Source organism: Trifolium pratense, linkage group LG4 (assembly GCF_020283565.1).
Source record: "Trifolium pratense cultivar HEN17-A07 linkage group LG4, ARS_RC_1.1, whole genome shotgun sequence".
Lineage (NCBI taxonomy): Eukaryota > Viridiplantae > Streptophyta > Magnoliopsida > Fabales > Fabaceae > Trifolium > Trifolium pratense.
The window spans coordinates 41673809-41695234 of record NC_060062.1 but is presented as its reverse complement, the minus strand read 5'-3'; the positions used below and the strand labels follow the sequence as shown (position 1 = coordinate 41695234).

Genomic DNA, 21426 nt, shown 5'->3' with positions numbered 1-21426 from the left:
AATTAATATGAATAATATTTTTACTACTATTATTATCTATATTTATATATTAAAATTTGTACTTTGATTAAATTATAAATTTATTAACTTTTTCAGTAGTTTAAGTTTATTAATCGACATTAGATTTTCACATATATAAATGTATTATTATAAACCATAATTGAAATATGATGACATATATAGTCAAAGTCTCTAACATATCATGTTAAATATAAAAAAGATATTGATTTATTAGTTCATAAGTATATTTAAAAATAAATATAATTATTTATTTAAATATGTTCATGTGAAATAAACTTTTAAACAGGCTAACATGTCACATTAGACTTTCAAAAGGCCAGACTCAGGCCTAAACGATAAGCCTATGATAGGCCACAAGCCAGACTCATACCTTCAAATTTTTGACAGGCCAGACTCAGGCTTGACAAAACTTAGCTCAGTCTAGCCTATTCCCACCTCTAGTTGATATATACAATGGTGTGGGTAACTCAATGGTATAAATTAAAAGTTAAAAATATTCAAGTGTAAAAAGACCCGAATTTAAATTTCGATGAAAAAGAAAAAATACTAATATTTTTTGTAATAAATCTATATATATAAATCCTAGATAGTTGTGAAATTGCCTATCTAAACCCTAATCCACAAACCAATGAAAACCTTTCATTTAGCCACATCATCCACTTACATCCATTTAATGTGGGGTACTAATTGTTATTATTATTATTATTATTATTATTATTATTATTATTTTGGGTTATTATTCATTTTAAATTTTTTTGTTCATTTTATTATTTTGTGTATTTTATTGTCTTTTTTTTTTCAAAAAAGTTAATGTTTTTGCTAATAATTTTTTGCCCAATCTTTATAAATATAAGGAGTTGGTCGATTGTCAGGACTACTTTCTAATGTTAGTAAAAAAAATAGATAAAATAAATTTTACTAATGGTTGTTATGCCCTGTATGATTTTTATCATATTCGATATTTGAGTATGAGTTAAGTTGGTTTATCTTTGCTCCAATAAGTTTCAAATTAATATAAATGTCAAATTCGATAATACAGTAGTTTTTTTGTAAGAGATAATGAAGTAGTTTATCCAACTCAGAATTCTCCAATGAGATTTATAATATAAATAAAAACTTATGTTTCAACATCGATTGTTTTCCCGGGTCAATTATATGTTATCATTTCCATAGTTATTTTGAAGAATGAGTTAAAGATATTGCTAATCAAATGCACAGTGTATGAGTATGACCACAAACCGTTTTCATAGCGACATGACAATTTATGGATTACCAACTTATTTTGGTAGATGCAATAAGATTCATTATAATCTTTTCGAAATGTATAAACACATCTTTAATATCTATCTTATATTTACATCATTTTTTTATTATTATTATTTTGTTGTTGTTGATATTATTATTATTATAATTTTCATAATACTTATTGATTCAATTTAAACGAATGATTTTTCAACATCTATATATATAATTCCTAGATAGTTCTCCTACTATCCATCTTAACCCTAATCCACATCACCCACTTACATCCAATTAAATCACACAATAATGTCACATCACTTCCTTATATTATATCATTTTCATCTCTATTTTTTTTTGTTTCCACATCACTTCCTTATATTATATCATTCTCATCTCTATTTTTTTTTTATATTATATCAATCTCATAATAAATAATAAAGAATTATGTTTCTCCAATTATCCAAAAATTGATGTCACAAGATGTTACAATTTTCTACATTATTATTGAATTATATCTCTCCAATTATCCAAAAATTGATGTCACAAGATGTTACACTTTTCTACATTATTATAACATTTCTTATCTATATATATAATTCCTAGATAGTTCTCCTACTATCCATCTTAACCCTAATCCACATCACCCACTTACATCCAATTAAATCACACAATAATGCCACATCACTTCCTTATATTATATCATTTTCATCTCTATTTTTTTTTGTTTCCACATCACTTCCTTATATTATATCATTCTCATCTCTATTTTTTTTTTTATATTATATCAATCTCATAATAAATAATAAAGAATTATGTTTCTCCAATTATCCAAAAATTGATGTCACAAGATGTTACAATTTTCTACATTATTATTGAATTATATCTCTCCAATTATCCAAAAATTGATGTCACAAGATGTTACACTTTTCTACATTATTATAACATTTCTTATCTATATATATAATTCCTAGATAGTTCTCCTACTATCCATCTTAACCCTAATCCACATCACCCACTTACATCCAATTAAATCACACAATAATGCCACATCACTTCCTTATATTATATCATTTTCATCTCTATTTTTTTTTGTTTCCACATCACTTCCTTATATTATATCATTCTCATCTCTATTTTTTTTTTTTATATTATATCAATCTCATAATAAATAATAAAGAATTATGTTTCTCCAATTATCCAAAAATTGATGTCACAAGATGTTACAATTTTCTACATTATTATTGAATTATATCTCTCCAATTATCCAAAAATTGATGTCACAAGATGTTACACTTTTCTACATTATTATAACATTTCTTAGTGACAATGAAGATGAACATAGTTGGATTCTCTTTCAACATTTATCTCATTTAAATGTCAACCGTTTTCATAGAAACAACAAAGAGTTTATAATTTAGTCACACAAAAAAATACGAAGAGTGTATACATTATTGACTTAATTACATTATAATTTTAGAGAAGAGTGAAGGTTATGCAAAAAGTTAGGTTATGGGATTGAAATATATAATAACCATTATCATTATCATATTTCATTCAATTTTAGTGTGTCGCCTATGCGTTGCACTATTGCATTGGCTGGCGCACCCCACAAAAAAAAAAAATTCATTCAATTTTAATGGTCCGTACTCATTCTCTATACATATAGGTATATATATTGGTTGGAGGAAGTGATAAGTACATCACTTTTATATTATTATTTTCATTTTATAATACTTATTGTTACAATTTATACGAATAATTTTTCAACATTATAATATAAAATACCACATAACACCTGTGCATCGCACGGGTGTGAGACTAGTTGATATATACAATGGTGTGGGTAACTCAATGGTATAAATTAAAAGTTAAAAATATTCAAGTGTAAAAAGACCCGGATTTAAATTTCGATGAAAAAGAAAAAATACTAATATTTTTTGTAATAAAAAATGAGTTGAAATACATTAAAAAGAGCATACTAGTGAATTAAAAGTTAATTAATATTTCATTACTACTCTAAAATCACTAGAAATACGCCTATGAGATATATTAGCATAAGCTTAAGCAAGCTTATACCCTAATTGGTTTTAGTATAAAAATAACTAATGAAAGTTATATAATAGTTATTCAACATAAAAAAACTTGTCATTAATAGAACATAGAGTAGAACTTGCAGAGAGGTTATTTGGAAATGGCAGGGAGAGAATATGGTCGTGGCAGTGGACTACACCATTATCAGTTTGTGAGGCGCGGATGCTAGATGATCTTAAGGTTTTGTTGGCTGATTTTTTTTTACAAGTGAATGTGCAGGATACATGGCGATGGGTTCCTGGAAACACAAGACTTTTTTCGGTAAAGTCTTGTTATATTTGGTTCTTAGAACAATGTCAGATAGAGGAATTAAGTTCTAATGTGTTGAATGCTATTAATAAGCTATGGAGGAATGATGTACCATCCAAGGTGAATTTTTTCGGTTGGAGGATGTTATTAGAAAGATTACCGACGAGAATGGCACTTCATCACAGAGGTATCCTTAATAACGCGCATGAGTTATCTTGTGTTTTTTGTTTTCTTGATAATGAGGATTGCAACCATCTTTTTTTCCTTTGTCCGTTTAGTAAACGAATCTGGGAAGCGATTTTTAAGTGGATAGGAAAGAGACTTCCACCGAATAAAAAAGGTTGGAATCATTTTGTGCTATTTGCTGATATGGTAAAATCAAAGAAGGGTGAACGGGTTAGACATTTGATTTGGCTGGCAACTTCTTGGAACATATGGAAGCTTAGAAATAGTGTGATTTTCAAGGGAGCTTTTCCAAATGCTCTTCTTCTTTTGGATGACATTAAATTCAGTTCTTGGGTTTGGTTTAGTAGTCGGTATGGCCGAAACTCTAGTTTATCATTTAAGGACTGGTGTCACGACCCTTTGGGTTGTATTCAAAGCATTTAACTTCTGACTTTGAATTGTAAGGGTTCGAGTACCCCTTGTACTCTATTATAATATATCTTGCTTATCAAAAAAAAAAATAGAGTAGAACTTGATTCAAAACTTATAAGTAAAACTTCAGGTTAAAAGTTATGGATAGAAAAAAATACGTAGTCGGAAAAGATGATCAGACGGGTTCCTATTAAATAAAAAATATAGTTGATGAGAAGTATATATATGTACTAATAAGATAAAATAATTTTACACAAGTAATAGCAACAATGTTTTCAGCCATATCACCCACAATTCACCTCACTTTCTTATATGATATGACAAATTTATAATTGTTTATTGGATGATCGTGTAAAACTATTTTACACTGTCACTACATCTCTATTAAACTTTATGACATTAATATAATGTTAAATAAGGTAATTAACATGACCATGGATTAATGTAGTAAAATACTAAAACTACAAGGAATTAATGCTGGATGCTCTTGCCTTATACGTACAATGTATTTTCCCTTTCTTGTGCATACAGCCAATGAATTTTGTGAAAATGAACTTTAGAACTAGGCAAGAGTCATATTTTAAATTCCAAGTTTTTAATTGGAGGGAATATAATCATCACTTTTGTTATCATGTTACATTTTAAAATTTAGATCTGGTCTAAATCAATCTCCATAAAAAACTGATCTATAAAGTGAAAATTATTCAATTCCTTTTTATAAACTTATGTAATGTTTGATGCCATATCATTTTGTGACTCTTAATATAAAACTTTTTTAGTTTTCATCTGAATGAAGCAGAATTAAAAGATTTAATGCTATAACATACATACTATACTATATGAGTTGGACAAAAAATCCATGTGACCGTAATTCATATTAATATATGCCTAATTAAGTATGTAATTTGGTGATTATTCCTAAATTTCTAGGTACTCTGTATTTGTTCCTCACATGATTTGTCCATATGTTGATACTCCTACCAAATATTTGATACTCCTAAAATCTCAATCATTAACCGAATCTAAACTATACCACCGATCTTATAGAGAGATCTACCGTCCCCATATATACACATTATTCACACAATTATACACCATGTCTTTTTGTCATTAAAAAAAAAAAAAAATACACTATGTATTTTTCTTTGCCACGATAAATATTCTCTGGTGCATGTAGCTAACAATAGTTAATATACTCTCCCACCACGTGGGAGCTTCCCATGCCATATCAGGGGACAGCATAGACACATTATTCGTTGTTGGGTGCCTAATGATACCCATTTTCAATACTATACTATGTTGCTAATTAAATTTTTAATGTAGTAATGTCTTCATGTTCAGTGTGTTTATTAGTTAACAAATCTAAACAACGTGAAAAGCATTCATGTTGTCTCATTTAACATTTCTTAGATCGGTTGTCACATGAACAAATAATTACCACACCATTCTTTCATTCTCTTTTGGCATGCATTTGTGCTTTTTTTTTTTCTTTTTTCTTTTTCATTTTCAAGAAACAAGAAAATAAGAAAATAAATGTTATTCTTTTGGAATATGTGGCAATGAACCATATCTCAATCATATATGAACACTAACATGCAGCGTGAATTATAGGCCACTATTCAAAACAACTTCTCAATCAATCATCAACTATTAATTGATGGACGGCAAAGACTTTTAATTATTTGAAATTCAATTTTGGAATTTTCCACAATTGCATATACTTTTGGTCTTGAGGTTACACTCATGAACTGGCATCAGCCTACTTTGAATAATTTGTGAGGGAAAATCTCAGCAGATTTTGTAGAGAAAACAACATCAACAATTGACTTAACACAATGTCTTAAAATTTTAGGTGGAGATATAATGTCTCTCTCTTATAATCGTGAAACAATTGACTTGATATTTCTCCAGAGCTTTTCTAGACTTTTCAATAGTAATTGTACATTGGGATGAAGCTTTTCCAGCTTAAAATATGTTCATAATAAATTTAAATTTATTTTATTTTAAGAAGCTAAAGAGAATTTTAATAACAAGTCATTCAAGCACAAAAAAGAAAAAGAAAAATTAGACTCTTTAATTTATCACTATCCCAAATAACCTTCTTCACTTCTCTCCTTACTAATTAAAATGAATTTTTCCTACAAGATAGTATCCAATAAAATATAGGATACTAAATAATTTTCCTTAAATTAATCCCCCTTTTTCAATAGGGATGGTATTATGCCAGAACTTTGGAACTTTAGGGTCCCATTATTGGTAAGTAAACTTTGATGGCTAGCAATCTAGGGATGCATTTTACAAGGTTATGTCAACTTGTCCTGTCCACATCTCATTGGTTCATTGAATTTGACTTCTATTTATAGTTCTATGATCAACATGTCCATATCTTATTTTGGTTTCAAAATGGTCATTCTTTTTATGTCGATTGTTAATATTTTACGTTAAAAAAGACTTCAACAATATTTATCCAAATTTTATTTTCTTCTTATGTATATCATCCTAAGACCTACTTGACCATTTAAAATGATCAAGATAAATTACATGTTCAAAAGAGCTGTTTCAAATTTTATATTATGTTAAAAAAGAGTGTTTCAAATTTGACATACAAAATGAAGATAAACGAGCTGTTTCAAATTTTATATTATGTTAAAAGATGTAGATGTAGTTTTGTCTTAAAATATCAAAGCCTAACTTTTTTGTTACCATTGTATTGGTACGAAGTTTTCATCGACGTTAGTCATGACTAATCTTTGTTGAGAAATCTGTCGGGGTACACAAAGTGAGTTCTCCTCTCCCAACCGAATTTTTCCATACGCATGAGTCATAAATCGAATTTCTAACCACATACTTAAGGGGACCAAAACTCTCATCACTTGGATCAATTCATCGTTGGTGATATCAAATCCTCTCTATCCAAGTTGAAATAACATATATGGTTAAAAAAAATGTTTTCCATCATAAGTAGAGGAGGACTTTTTGTCACACTTGAGATTAAGTATTGGCTTTCAACACAAATAGGCGTTGAAGTAGACATATAATATTATTTTTAAATTCGAGGTGGATGAGACAGAGATGAATTCAAAACTAACTTACATTGGCATATATATATATATATATATATATATATATATATATATATATATATATATATATATATATATATATATATATATATATATATATATATATATATATATATATATATATATATATGTATATTGAGCTAACCATTTTATAAATGAAAGCTTACCTACATGCCCTTAATTATATAAGAAAAGAAAATTAATTAGGAGTTTGGAATTATATAAGTATATACAAACGGAAGATTTTCCTATTCTTTTGAATACTAAATGCAAATTCTATAGTTTGGCCCCAAATTATAAGAACAAAATTTGTGTGAGCTAGACTCTATGTAGATGTTTTATTTACTTTTTAATTCAAGAGTATTTGTTTGATTACTCTATGTAGAATAAAATACTCGTAGATGCAAGTTGGCATATCTAATAATTCTAGCCTTATCCTCGATCTTGTCTGAATTTTATACATCATATTGGCCTGCATCTATTTTTTATATTTAGTTTTGTTCTATAGAATTTAATTTTCATATTTATTTTTGTTCTATAGAATTTAACGACAAAATTTGCAAACATTAAATGTTATAAAATATTACGAGTTTGAATTTATACTAATATGTATATTACATATAAAATATGTCTTCAATTATTTATCATCTAAATTGTGCGATACTTAGGAGACGACATTTATATAGTTCTTTTTTTATATATATAAATTAAGTGGATTGTTGGAAATTTAAACCACAACATCTCTTACATACTCTATCAATTGAGATAAATTTGCAGAATGACATTCATATAATTCTATTTGATGTTAATCTACGTTTTCTTTATTATGTTATTTTTTATATATGTCAATGTCCTCAGAAGTGACATATACTTTGTTTGAGAAGAAAACTTAGCTAGATATTTCAAATATAATGTTAGTGGATCAAATTGTGATCTTATCCAGCACGACATTACCTATAGTATATATGAACCAACTTATATAATATCTGCCAACTGTAATGAATGTTCTGCTTAATTTGTTTTTAGTTTCTTGACTACATAAAGTTATAATTGTGGTTTGGTGGTTTTTCGTGGTCGTGTAATATTTCTAATCTTGTAGCAATAATTGAAACCAATTTGGTCAAATATAATAGGAAATGTTTTCTTTAAAGACAAAATGAAAGATGCTTTGGCTTAATCACAAATAGTTGCAAAAAGTGAGAAATTTAAATGGGTAAGTGTCATACTCTTTTTTTTTTTTAAATAGTTAGTGGTTAGAAATTTCACTCTTAAATATTTTGATAACGAAAGAAGTATGGTTGAAGAAATTTTAGGACGGTTGATCGAGAAAATGAAATAGTGATAAAAATGTAGGAATGACAAAGCGGGAGGGACTCGTCGGACAATTGGGCCGGATTTGTGTGATCCAAATGAAAAATAATGTTTTCTCTTTGGGCCCCCCGTGTTTCTTTTATACCCCCTAATATTCCAATTTTGCCCTTGTGAAAAATTCGGTTCGCAGAAACCGAATTTTTTCTAGTGCAAATTCAGAGTAAATTTCGGTTTTTAGAAACCGAAATTTGTTTTCAAGGCAAAAAAAACTTCGGTTTCTACGAACCGAAGTTTTTTCAAGGGCAAAATTGGAAACTCAGAGGGGATAAAAGATTCACGGGGGTGGGGAGAGAAAACATCTTGAAAAATAGCTTCATTAGCCTTCTTTGTTCATTGTTGTATGAATAATGAAAAACAAAATTGTAACTTTCAATTAGATTAATTCCCATTTTCAGCTAACAAAATATTATTTTAAAATTGGACAAATTGTGTTTATGGATTGAAATGTGAAATCTGTGCAATTATGTCTTAAAGAAGTTGGGACTGTGTATATTAGTTGATGACGGTGTCTACGGTGCACAAGTCCTTTAAGTTTTTTACGGTGAACAAGTCATAAATATTATTATAACGAATATAAATTTTATAAAATTGATCGTTGGATTGAAAATTTATATCAAGTAAATCATCAATATTTTTTTAAAAAGAAATAAAAAATTATCTGATATGTTACAGAAATAAAACAAAAGAAAAAAGCAAGAAATAATCTCTATTGTATATATACACACATTAATTACACCTAATTGGATATATTCACCTACAGAAGAGGAGGATTTGATCTTTGGTCACATGAAATGCTATATTTAGTGTGTGACGACTTGCCAAACAAGATTGATGATCTTATATGGAAGAAATTTGAGAGTTCACTATAGAAAGTATATACAATATATATTAATCTGATATACAAGAGATCGACAATGAAACATATTAATACTCCGATTGATCGATCAAGAAACTGCAACATGATTCATCACAGAAAAACGAGTAGGCTTTGGTTTGAAATTCTTCCTCCTATGAAGATCGCGACTAGAGCGGTGCTTAATAATTTGGAGGAGAATTGCCTTCAATGAAATATTAACCTTGGCAACCATGGCCATTGACGAATGATCCAAATAATTATAATTCGGATTGGAAAAAGAAGAAGATGATGGTCGAGCCACCACTGCACGTGGTGGCTTCTTGTGGATACTGCACCGGAATGAGCCGGGGTGATTGGTAGGTGAGCACATGCACGTGCGATGTGGTTGCTTTGTGTGTGAATGAGACTTTGTGATGGAAGAAACATTTCTTGAGGCCATAGAGATCTAGAGAGGAAATTTTGAAACGTATATATTGTTCTCTTTTTAAGGGATGAGCAAATAGACATATATATGAGAGGTTGTAGCTAGTTTGAGGTCTTTGAGAAGGTGGCTTAATAGAGTAGATTGATTATCCTATATTAAGTAAATTCATTGATGGCCTTTTGTTTGAGTAGGAATTCTTAGTCTATTTGATGGTTGCTCGAGCAGTTTTATAGGAGTTTATTTAAATCTCATGCTCTGGCCTTCTTTTCTCAATATATACTAGTAATTAATTTATGGGTCATGCTAAACAGTGCCCCTGGGGCACTAGTTAAGCATACTAAAAAAGGAAACAAATGATAAAGTTAATGATGAGAGAGAATAACTTTTCACATCATTAAAACATTGAATGCACAATTTACGAGATAAAATTTCTATATTTGTATCCTTAACTAGTGCCCCGGGGGCACTATTTAGCATTTTCCTTAATTTATTAGGAAAACCTTTTTAATTAGGGAAACTTTGTCTTTCTATACACCATGAGACATTCTCTTTATAATAAAATAAAATACACATTTGTTCCCGTGAATTTAACTCACTTAGTAAGAACATTGCATTTGTATGTGTAAGAGTCGGGATTCGATCATCATACAATTTATTTATTCATTTTGAGAGTGAAATTTTAGCCGCTATACCAGACAATAAATCATTATACTATTTGTGAAAAATATTAATAACAATGTAAAAATATTAACATATACTCCGTTAATTAATAAAAATAAAAAGAGAATTTTTCTTTTCCCACCCACCATGTTTCTTTTTTATCCCCATTTTTCGCTCTTGCGCTTGTATTAAAAGCTCGGAACGTATTTTCTGAAATTTTTCTAGTTCAAATTTGGAAAAAACATATTCAGAAAAAAATTTCCAAGGCAATTTTTTTTTGTAAAACATGTTCCAAAATATTTATCTAAGGACAAGAACGGTAAGCCAGGGTAGAAAAGAAACACAGGAATTAGGAAGAGAAAAATCTATAAAAAGATGCCTTATGGCCCAATAGAGCCCAGGTCAGAAGAATACAAAAGAATTGAATTCATAAAAGATGCCTTATGGCCCAAGATTGTTTGGCTAATATTTCATCTTAATCACAAAGACTAACTTTAAACATATTTGATCAAGTAATTAAAATGAAGGCTTAACTACACATTTGGTCCCTTACGTTTATTTTAGGTTTTAATTTGGTCCCTCACGTTTAAAAAGTATCAATTTAGTCCCTTACGTTTATTTTAGGTTTATTTGAAGTTATCTTTTTGAAATGAAAAAAAGTGTTTTGAAAGGTAGTAAAAAAAATTTAAGATTTTTTTTTAATCAAATACTCATGAGTTGTCACTTGATCTTTGAACAATAAATGTTTGAAATATGTGTATGTTAATAGAGTCAGATCCGTTGACACCAACTAATTTGACACCAAATTTTACACATCTCAATAATGTTTTAACCGATATAAATTTTATAAAATTCATCGTTGTATTGAAATTTTATATTATATAGATCATTTACGTAAAATTTCAAATAAATACAAAATCATTTGATATGTTATTGAGACACATAAAGATTAACGACATATCAAATGATTTTGGAATTGTCTGAAATTTTACACAAATGATCTATATAATGTAAACTTTCAATCCAATGGTGGATTTTATAAAATTTATATCAGTTAAAACGTTATCTTTTGTGAGTATAGTAATTTGATGTCGACAACCGCATAGTAAAAAACCACGAATCCAACACGAAAGAGATTGGTAAAATAGTGAACCATGAAACAATACCTGAGGTGTGCTGATCGTATTGTCCATAAGAATTTATCCGCCTCATAAGCACAAATCTCTCATAATTCAACAGGTCTTTCCCAGATATGAATCATATCCAAGATTACAAAACAACTCAAAATTAATAGAATACAATCCTCTCCTATACATATCCTCATTCTCTAATTAATAATAATTAATAGTAATCAAAATCTTTTATGTTACAAGCATAACTATAAATCCTAGTAATTAGGATTGAAACCAAATAATTGCAATTATTGCATGTCTACAATCTAAAAGAACATGACTTGGTCAAAGGGTAAATTAATTAATTTAATTATAATATAATAATTAACTTAAAAATAAATAATCCTTCCATTAGTAGACTTAGGGAGCCAATTTGACCCATACTCAGTGGACACCCGCAAAAATTACCCATAATAGGTAGGGTAAAAACCCGCATTTTGGGTACGTGCATGGGTATGAGTAATTACCCGCAAAAATGAACGGGTATGAGTGCGGGTACGGGTACCTTAGTACCCGCCCCATACCCACATAATTTATATATATTTATTTTATATATATTTTTATATAATAAGATATGTATATCAATTTAAAAAAGTACAACAACTATTAAACTATTACACATTTTTAATAAAAATGTTTATTTATAATATAATACAAACACAATGTGAATATGTTAACAAATAAATGAACTTTAACATGAGATTGGTAAAGTTTTTGTTTATAATTTTCATGAGTCGACATTAAAATATTTAAAAAAAAATTAGTTATATTAAAATGATATGATATTTTATAATCGATCGATTTATTTTTAGCAAAAATGCGGGTAACAGGTACGGGTATGGGTACTTAGGTACCCATAGGGTATGGGTACGGGGACAAAGGTTTTACCCACACGGGTATATGAGGATGGGTACGGGTATTTTTACAAACTGCGGGTATGGGGATGGGTACTATAGTAATTCATTGTTGAGGTTGGTAGTCCTCTCTAATTTTACATAGAGTATGTTTGATCTAATCTAAGTTTTTGTATATAAATATAACTCAAATGTGCATGAACACCATATAAATTTTACAGAGTATGTTTGATCTAATCTAACTTTTTTTATATAAAAAAATGATGATTAAAATATAACTCAATTGTGCATGAACATCATATAAATTTTAATTAGTTGAAACATACATAGTCCACAAGTTAAGACAATATGATGTAATGACGATGATGGAGATGTCTTTCATAGACAATCCAAAATATCAAAGACAACATTACAGCTACAGATACCACAACCAATGCCCAATAAATATGTTTAGTATATTTGTTTAGACCAGGGCAATAGTTGTTGTTGATGTCTATGAACATTTTCCGAACAAAAGTACAGTCTATTAAATCAACCAAAAATGGTCCATAGTGATATAAACCATAGCTCACGTTCACTATAGTAGTAAGTTGTCTGTACAATGATGGAGTCATGAGACCAATCATATTGTCATTTTCTGATGGAGTATAACTCTTCCACACCTGCTTATTGAAACCAAAATAAAAATATTACATGCAAGTATCATTTGTATGTCAAAAGTGCATGACTAATCAAGTATGCAATTTATGATCATTGGAAATTTTATTCTTATTTTACTAGTCCTACATATATTTGAGATTCATAATTTAAATTAAATAGCTCTTACCTCAGTGGCATTTTCAAATGCAACTTCCTCAGCAGCACAATGTCGAATTGTAAAGTCACTATTGAATGGATTACAAAGAAGAGGCACATTGGGGGCTGATTGATTGTGAGATTTGGTATTTCCATTCAAGTCATTGGAAATTATGTCATTAATAGAGTTAACAAGATGAAATACTATAGACTTGCTTTGTAACAAGGTTTCACGAACTCTTTCATTTTTCATGCAAGGAATAGTTTCATCCATGGCTGTATGAGTTGTTGGATTCAAAGCCCATTCATCCATGGCAACACAAGTATCACCAATCACACTATAGTGCAAAACATATGCAAGGAAATATTAGTAGAAGCCAATCATGAATATATTATAAAATATTACTCTCTTTGGTCTCGTACATGAGCACAAATTCATTTTTCAAAATTATTAAATAACCGATATATCTAATCCATATTACATTAAAAAATTGATTTATCTGATCCATAAGATGAAGATAAATCGGTTATTTAATAAATCTAAAAAATTAGTTCTTGTTTATATATAAGATTGAGAGAGTACAGTCTCATATTAGCATCAAATCTCATGTTGTTGGACGTTATACTAAAAGTCCTAAAATTCGTCCCTAATTAGAAGAATAAAATAATGAGAAGAGTAGAATAAATAAAATTAGACTAAGACAAAAAAGTTATAATAAATATTCTCAAAATTAACAAGTAAAATATGAACTTACTTATGAAGCAAAACAAATGCACCACTAAGTATAAATGTTCCTGCAACAAGAATCCATCCAGCAACTACTAAGCTGCAACCATGAAAACACATCATTTATCAACAACAACCTTAATGGAATCCGAAAGAGATAAAAAAATTATAATATCTAGAACAAAAAAAAAAAACTTACGAGTATAAAATACACTTCAACCCAAGTATTGTAGTTACTGCAAAAAAATCAAAAAACCAAGGAAATGAGACTATATATACTTTTACAAACCTTCATAATAGGACAATAAAAATCAAATAAAATTTACAATACGTACAAAATCCAAGAATTGAGACAATAACCATAGATATAGCAACGGTAATTAGAGCGAATCTCCTACATAAGATAAAAAAAAATTGTTAGAAAATACAATTTTAATAAGCAAAGAAAAACAATTAAAGGTGAATTTCTAAGTACACATTTTACTTATATATGAACCGATACATCTGCTGAGTTGAATGGTTCTGATAAGTTCACAATTTTTTTTTTATATATAGTAAACACGTACTATCTGTGGATCTATCAAAATTATTCACCTCAGCGGTGTACCAGTATATATTTAAATAAGATGTGTACCTGAATATATGTTAAATCTATACTTACATTCCTTCTGAGCCATTGTGTAACATTTTTGAAGTATTACGGGTCTTTTTAGAAAGATCATTAGAGGTAACCATAATTTTCTTTTGAACACTATGAATGCCCTTGTCGATATCTCGTGGTAAACCAAGTTCAATAGAAATCTTCTTAGCTGAATCCAAATAGTTTGACACGTTCTTTAGGTTTTCATTTGTGAATTCAACTTGGCTCACCACATACTTCATTGTGTTTGATGTGGTTCCATGAACTTTTTGTTCACTAGAGTACAAAAGAATACATCCACCTCTAACATAAACACAAACATATGATTAATTATAGAGTCAAACATTATTAAGTGAAAAAACACAAATGGTAGTTTAGAGTTTAGAGTTTTACATTGTTGCAATGGTACATAGGATAAGGAAGATGAGTGATACATAATAAGCTAGTTGAGAATGGCCATAAGGGTCTCCATAACAACAGTGGTAACACATGCAAAGGATGTTCAAAATCCCAAAAACTACAAACCATATTGCAGCAACAACGAAGAAAGGAATTGCAGTAGAAACAACAGACTGCACCAAGATAATACCAATTTAATTTTAAGTTAACAAGACAAAAAAAATAAAATTAAACAACCAATTAAATCTACTTATATTTTCCATAAATTTTTTTAGAATTAGAACAACAAAAATTATTGTAGTGGATTGAAAACATTGTTATATACATGAGTTTAATGGATGTGTTTTGTCGGTAAATTATTTTTACACAGAGTCCAATGAAAATATGTTATTGAAAACATTGTTACACTGTCAATGCATATCCTATTTTTTCTATATATATAGATGATCCAATTGTGTAAATTTAGTTGAACGCACACAATTACACTTACACCCGAATCTAATGGATTTATCCCCCTTGCAATGATACAATTTTTGCATGTGATACATATTAGGGATGTTAACAGGACATAAATTTAGTGTAAGAGAAGGTTATTATAATAATATATGATACGATATGTTGTCTTATTTATATATACAAGTTACAATAATGACATAGGAAAATTGTAAAAAAAAAAAAAAAACAATGACATAGGAAAATCATTACACATAATGGAAAATAATTACACATAAAGAAAAATAATTATAAACATAATTATACTTAAATAGAAGAATATTCTATTCTATCAAGTACTTTACCACTCTCTTTTCCACAATCTAAAATGATCTTCATCCAATTCTTTGTTTCGGGGAGTATTCTGCCCTCTGTCCCCTCAGATCTCCACAGTTTCCGTGGAGATCATCAACATTAAAAAAAAAAAATCTCATTTCTAATATTTCAATCAAACTAGTTGTAAAAATAAAATAAAATTTAGGTATAAATTACAAATAAAAAATTAAGATATTATTGTGAATTCTTGTGACAAATAAATATCAGTTATAAACAAAATTTATACATATATTTTGTAAAAATATAATTAAATATAATATATAAATATTGTTTTAATAAAGTATTTTTGAGACGGAATCTCCGCGGGATGGAGATAAAATTCCATCCTTAGCCCCAAATGTTTCTCGGGGGACTTTCTCCCCCATCCCCCACAAAGAAAAATTCCACACTTTGGAGCCCAAAATAAGACAATCTTCACAAAAATCTTCATTTACAGATCAAATTGACATCTCTAATCAATATCTTACCACGTGTTAAAAGCATGCAATTCAAATAAAAATTATAATGAAAATGTAGAACCAAAAATAAGGATAGTAGAATGATAGTAACCATAATATAACCATGATTGCTGATATTCCAGCCACCATTGTAGTATTCAAAATGATTGAAAATATCTATTCGTCGAGTTCTTTCCCGAGCAAGCACAAGAGTTGTATTTGCTTTAGAATCTTCGACGAGTTCTTCTACATCCACTGATAAAAAAAATGCTCATATGAATAATATTGAGAAATCAAATTAAAATATTTAAGATCGAGAGGCAATAAAGTGAAAGAAAGAAGGAACAAACCTGGTAGATGGGAAGAGTGGACATGAATGGAAATTCCAGAAGTAGAGTAAAGAAGAAAGATGGTGAAGAAGAAAATAAGAAAAGAATGACTTGATGTAAAAATTAACATGATGATGCTAAATGGTGTGCGTCTTGTGTAAGTTTATATATAGATGATAAAAAACAATCTAATAAAATTTTGTACGTTACTTATGAGATTTTGTGCATTGCATTGCATTACATGTGAGATTTTGAACAAGTGATCATTTCAATTATCTATTATAAATGCTCGTTCAAAAAAAATTATCTATCATAAATGATAGAGGTTTTTTTTGACTAAAAAGGAAAAGAGGAAGTTTTCTTTTTGTTTGTCAAAAGAGAAAGTATAAAAAAAAGGAGAAATATTTAATGAATTAATTGTACCTACCCTAAAATAATCATTTTCCATTTAAATAATTAATTAAAGTCATAATACACATATATTCTTTTTGGTTAGGAGATACTCTCTCCGTCCTATATTATAAGAAATTTTTTTTTCATACTTAATAAGAAAAGTAAAATTTGATAATTTGAAATATGATTTTTTGTGTTTTTCTTGAAATAAGTTTCATAGAAAGATGTAAAAGAAATTTTTATTGGTTATTGATTATAGGGAATAGAAGAGGGAAAATAAATTAAATGTAATTTGTATTAAATTTTATGAGAATAAGTAAAAGTAAATATTGAAAATGATAAAAGTGACTTATACTTTTGTTTATAATTTGGGACAAAAAAAAATGATTTTTTTTTCTCCTTATAATATGGGACGGAGGGAGTACATTGTATTTTTTTTTTTAACAAAACAAATTTAATGGCTTAATGCATTTCATTAATCACTAAAAGTTCAATACATGGAAGAACAAGTACAAATCTCGTTATTAAATAAGTGTGATTTTTCACATATTTGTTTGGTTTTGTGTTATTTGTTATCCCGTCCTTGTGCGGTGTATTCTGTTGTGCCGTCTCTGTGCGGTGTATTTTGTTTTCCCGTCTTTGTGCGGTGTTCATTTGTTTCAGGTTGAAGGATTAGATCCGATCAAGTACAAATCTATCCAATGTCGACTTTTGTGTCATCAACGCTGCAGATCTGGGGGCATGGACATTCCAGACACTTCAATATAGTCATATATGTAGGCTTATGTAATTTGCTGTTTTATGCTATTAACATGGATGCTGTGAGTTTGTTTGCAGATTCATCCTTTTTGTTTTTAGCAAATTTGTATTTGTATTACATCGATGTACTCTATCAGTTTAAATGAATGAATATCCTTTATTTTTAGTCAAAAAAAAAAAAAATATCAAATATACAGAAACTAGTCAATGTGTTTATTACCAACAATTTTCATACCATCTAAAAATAAGATGCTCATATGAATAATATTGAGAAATCAAATAAAAATATTTAAGAGATGCAAGAAAGAAAGTGAAAGAAAGAAGGAACGAACCTGGTAGATTGGAAGAGTTGACATGAATGAAAATTTCAGAAGTAGAGTAAAGAAGAAAGATGGTGAAGAAGAAAATAAGAAAAGACATGATGATGTTAAATGGTGTGCGTCTTGTGTAAGTTTATATATAGATATAGATGATAAAAAACAATCTAATTAAATTTTGTACGTTACATATGAGATTTTGTGCATTGCATTACATTACATGTGAGATTTTGAACCAAGTGACATTTCAATTATCTTTTTTTTTTTTTTGCTACATACATTTCAATTATCTATTATAAATGAAAGAGGTTTATTCTTCTCATTTTGCAGAGAAAAAAGAGAAAATGAGAGAGAATAGAGAACATGAATATGAGTAGATTGAGAGAGAGAACACAAAATTGATTATAAAGGGAAAAAAGAGGGAGAATATGATATTTGAAATTTGAGTCTTTTCAACCTTGGGCAGTGTGAAATTCCAATATTTGTCAAAGTTTTTTTGTGAAATTTTTTAGTGTAATTAGTGAAGGATAAAAATGTCATGGCCCTAAAAGGTGGTCTTAGGGTGATTGAGGGAACTATGAGTCAAATAGCCCGATTTTACCCTTAATTCAAGGGAAAAAAAAGGAAAAACAAAAAGACTTAAAGGATCACTAGTGGAAAAAACACATTTTAAATTACACATTTTAAATCAGGTGCTATCCACCTGATTTAAAACCTTCAGAATTTAGGACCCGCCAATTTTGCTTCTTAAGTGAATAAATACTAAATCAGGTAGACTGATTTAAAAGAATTATTTATTATAAAAAAAATAAAAATTGTTTCCCTCTCTTCTCTGTGAAAGAAAATTTCTTTCCCCCCTTTATTTTCATTTAGCAAAATTGATTTCCCTCTTGTTTTTTTTCATTCACCAGAAAACCCTAACATCAACTTTCTTCACTTTCTCTCTATCACGAACACAGAGACTTTTTCACTTTCTCTCTTCACGAACCCTAACATCGCAGCTTCAAATCCATCGCAGCTTCAAATCGCAGCTTCCATCGCAGCTTCCATCGCAGAGCAGCTTCTCACACGAACAGAGCAGCTTCAAATCCATCGCCGCTTCCATCGGAGCTTCAAATCGACCAAATCAGCTTCCATCGCAAAGCCGCTTCTCACACGAACAGAGGTTAGTTGAACTTCAATTTCGATTCAAATCGACGATTCTTCAATGATTCTCATTCCAATTTCCCCTTTCGTTTAGTTCAATTTCGATTTAGGTCTTGTCTTCATTCTTCATTAATTTCTCGTGAGCTTCAAATTCTCTTCGCCGCTACCACCGCCATGTTCGAATTCAGTGGCCGGTGGTCTTCTGGTCATAGTTGTGTATAGTTGTTTCTTGTGTGGTGGTGTTTTAGATGTTGTATATTAGTTGGATTTAGGTAATTTGTGTAGTTTTGTTTTTGTTTTGTACTTATATATAGTTGTGTTTTATATTTATACATAGTTGTTTGGTGGTATTATGAATAAGTTATATTTATGTTGTTCATATTGAGATGATCGTGTTTTCCATATTGTTTTCAATTTGGGATTGATTGGTCAATCTGTAATAATTTAAGGTTATGTTGTTTAATTGGAACTTGGAACTTGATTCTGGACTGCTTGGTTGAAATTTAGGGTTTTACACTTTTTACTAGTTATTCTAATTAGGAATCAGAATTATTCTAACTAGAACTAGAATTAGAAAGAGAATGATGGTTTAATTTTAGGATCAATTATACATATACAATAGCACTGTAGGAGCATATAGGACCCTGATTATCAAGCTGTTATGATTTATGAAATGAAGTGAAATGGTTATTCCTAATCCTGAGCAAATCGGTGTGCAGAACATATAGTGTATGACATAGCCATGGTTAGATTTCGGTGTGCACAAGGACTGTTATATGAAATTGATATGTAATGGTCTTCGATTTTAGTTTATTAATTTTTATAATCATTATATGAAAAAGGATAACACACTAATTATGTAGCAAAATAGAAAGCATGTTGATTTGAAAATAAAATAAAAATAAAATATTTATATATAATTGAATCTAGGTGATTATTGTAGTGTTTATAAATTTTAGTTGTTTTGTTCTTTGACTTAACCCCTTTACGATTAGAACCATTTTCACCTGATACTTAATTATCGCATTCTTGCTGTTTTAGTATCTTTTTTTTTTCTTTTCAGAAGTACGTAGTAGTTATGGATCGTAGTTGGATGAATTCTAACCGTTTGAGTATAGATTATAAGGAAGGAGTGAACAAGTTTATACAGTTTGCTTTTGAAAATCTTCCTAATAACAACGGAAGGTTTTATTGTCCTTGTATGAAATGTTTTAATATTCCCAAGTTACATTTTGAGTTGATAAAAAGTCATCTTATTTGTCACAGGGTTAACCAAAGTTATACCAAATGGATATGGCATGGTGAGTCGGTAACCGATCCAATTGCGTCAAATACAAATGAAGTCGATGTAGATATGAACGATCAGCTAGATGATATGATACGTGATATAGGCCCAAAGTCTTTCCAGCGAGCACAGATGTATGATAATTTGCGCAAAGACAAAGAAGACACATTGTATCCGGGGTGCACTAACTTCACACGGTTGTCTGCAGTGCTGAGATTGTTCAATTTGAAGGCGAGAAATGGATGGACAGATAAAAGCTTCACTGAATTGCTTGAGTTGTTGAAAGAAATGCTTCCAGAAGGTAACACATTACCCAATAGTAACTATGAGGCGAAGAAGATATTGTGTCCGATGGGTATGGAGTATAAGAAAATACATGCATGCCCTAATGATTGTATATTGTATCGAAATGAGTTTGAAGAGTTGAAGAGGTGTCCTAGGTGTGGACTATCACGCTACAAAGTGAAGGACAATGATTTCAATTGTGATGGAAGCATACAACACCCTTCTGCGAAGGTGTTATGGTATCTTCCAATAATTCCAAGGCTGAAGCGGTTGTTCAATAATGTAAATGATGCGAAGAATATTAGATGGCATGCAGATGAGAGGAAATGTGTATGAACGATGTGTATGAAGGATGTGTATGAAGTTTCAATTCAGTTATAATTATATATTTATGTACAATATTGTAAGTGAATCAGGGATTTGGAAAGAAAAAAAAATAGTTTATGCTTTTAAATCGGGCAAACTG

At 29.3% G+C, this 21426-nt stretch overlaps 2 protein-coding genes and 1 long non-coding RNA gene across 3 annotated transcripts; 1 reads left to right on the top strand and 2 right to left on the bottom strand.

The window, feature by feature from the left end:
* Positions 1 to 9598: 9598 nt before the first annotated feature.
* On the bottom strand, positions 9599 to 9949 carry LOC123922694. Its single transcript, XM_045975393.1, has one exon. The coding sequence runs from the start codon at positions 9947 to 9949 to the stop codon at positions 9599 to 9601; it is 351 nt and encodes a 116-aa protein (XP_045831349.1).
* A 3009-nt stretch (positions 9950 to 12958) lies between these two features.
* On the bottom strand, positions 12959 to 18184 carry LOC123922693. Its single transcript, XM_045975392.1, has 10 exons — positions 18129 to 18184; positions 16797 to 16885; positions 16559 to 16701; positions 15176 to 15354; positions 14804 to 15085; positions 14466 to 14536; positions 14342 to 14378; positions 14171 to 14242; positions 13447 to 13753; positions 12959 to 13282 (listed from the first exon to the last, which is right to left on the bottom strand). The coding sequence occupies exons 1-10, from the start codon at positions 18182 to 18184 to the stop codon at positions 12959 to 12961; spliced, it is 1560 nt and encodes a 519-aa protein (XP_045831348.1).
* Positions 18185 to 19125: 941 nt separating this feature from the next.
* LOC123881878 lies at positions 19126 to 20806 on the top strand. Its single transcript, XR_006799629.1, has 2 exons — positions 19126 to 19409; positions 20657 to 20806. It is a non-coding gene; the product is annotated as an uncharacterized LOC123881878 (long non-coding RNA).
* The last annotated feature ends 620 nt before the right edge of the window (positions 20807 to 21426 follow it).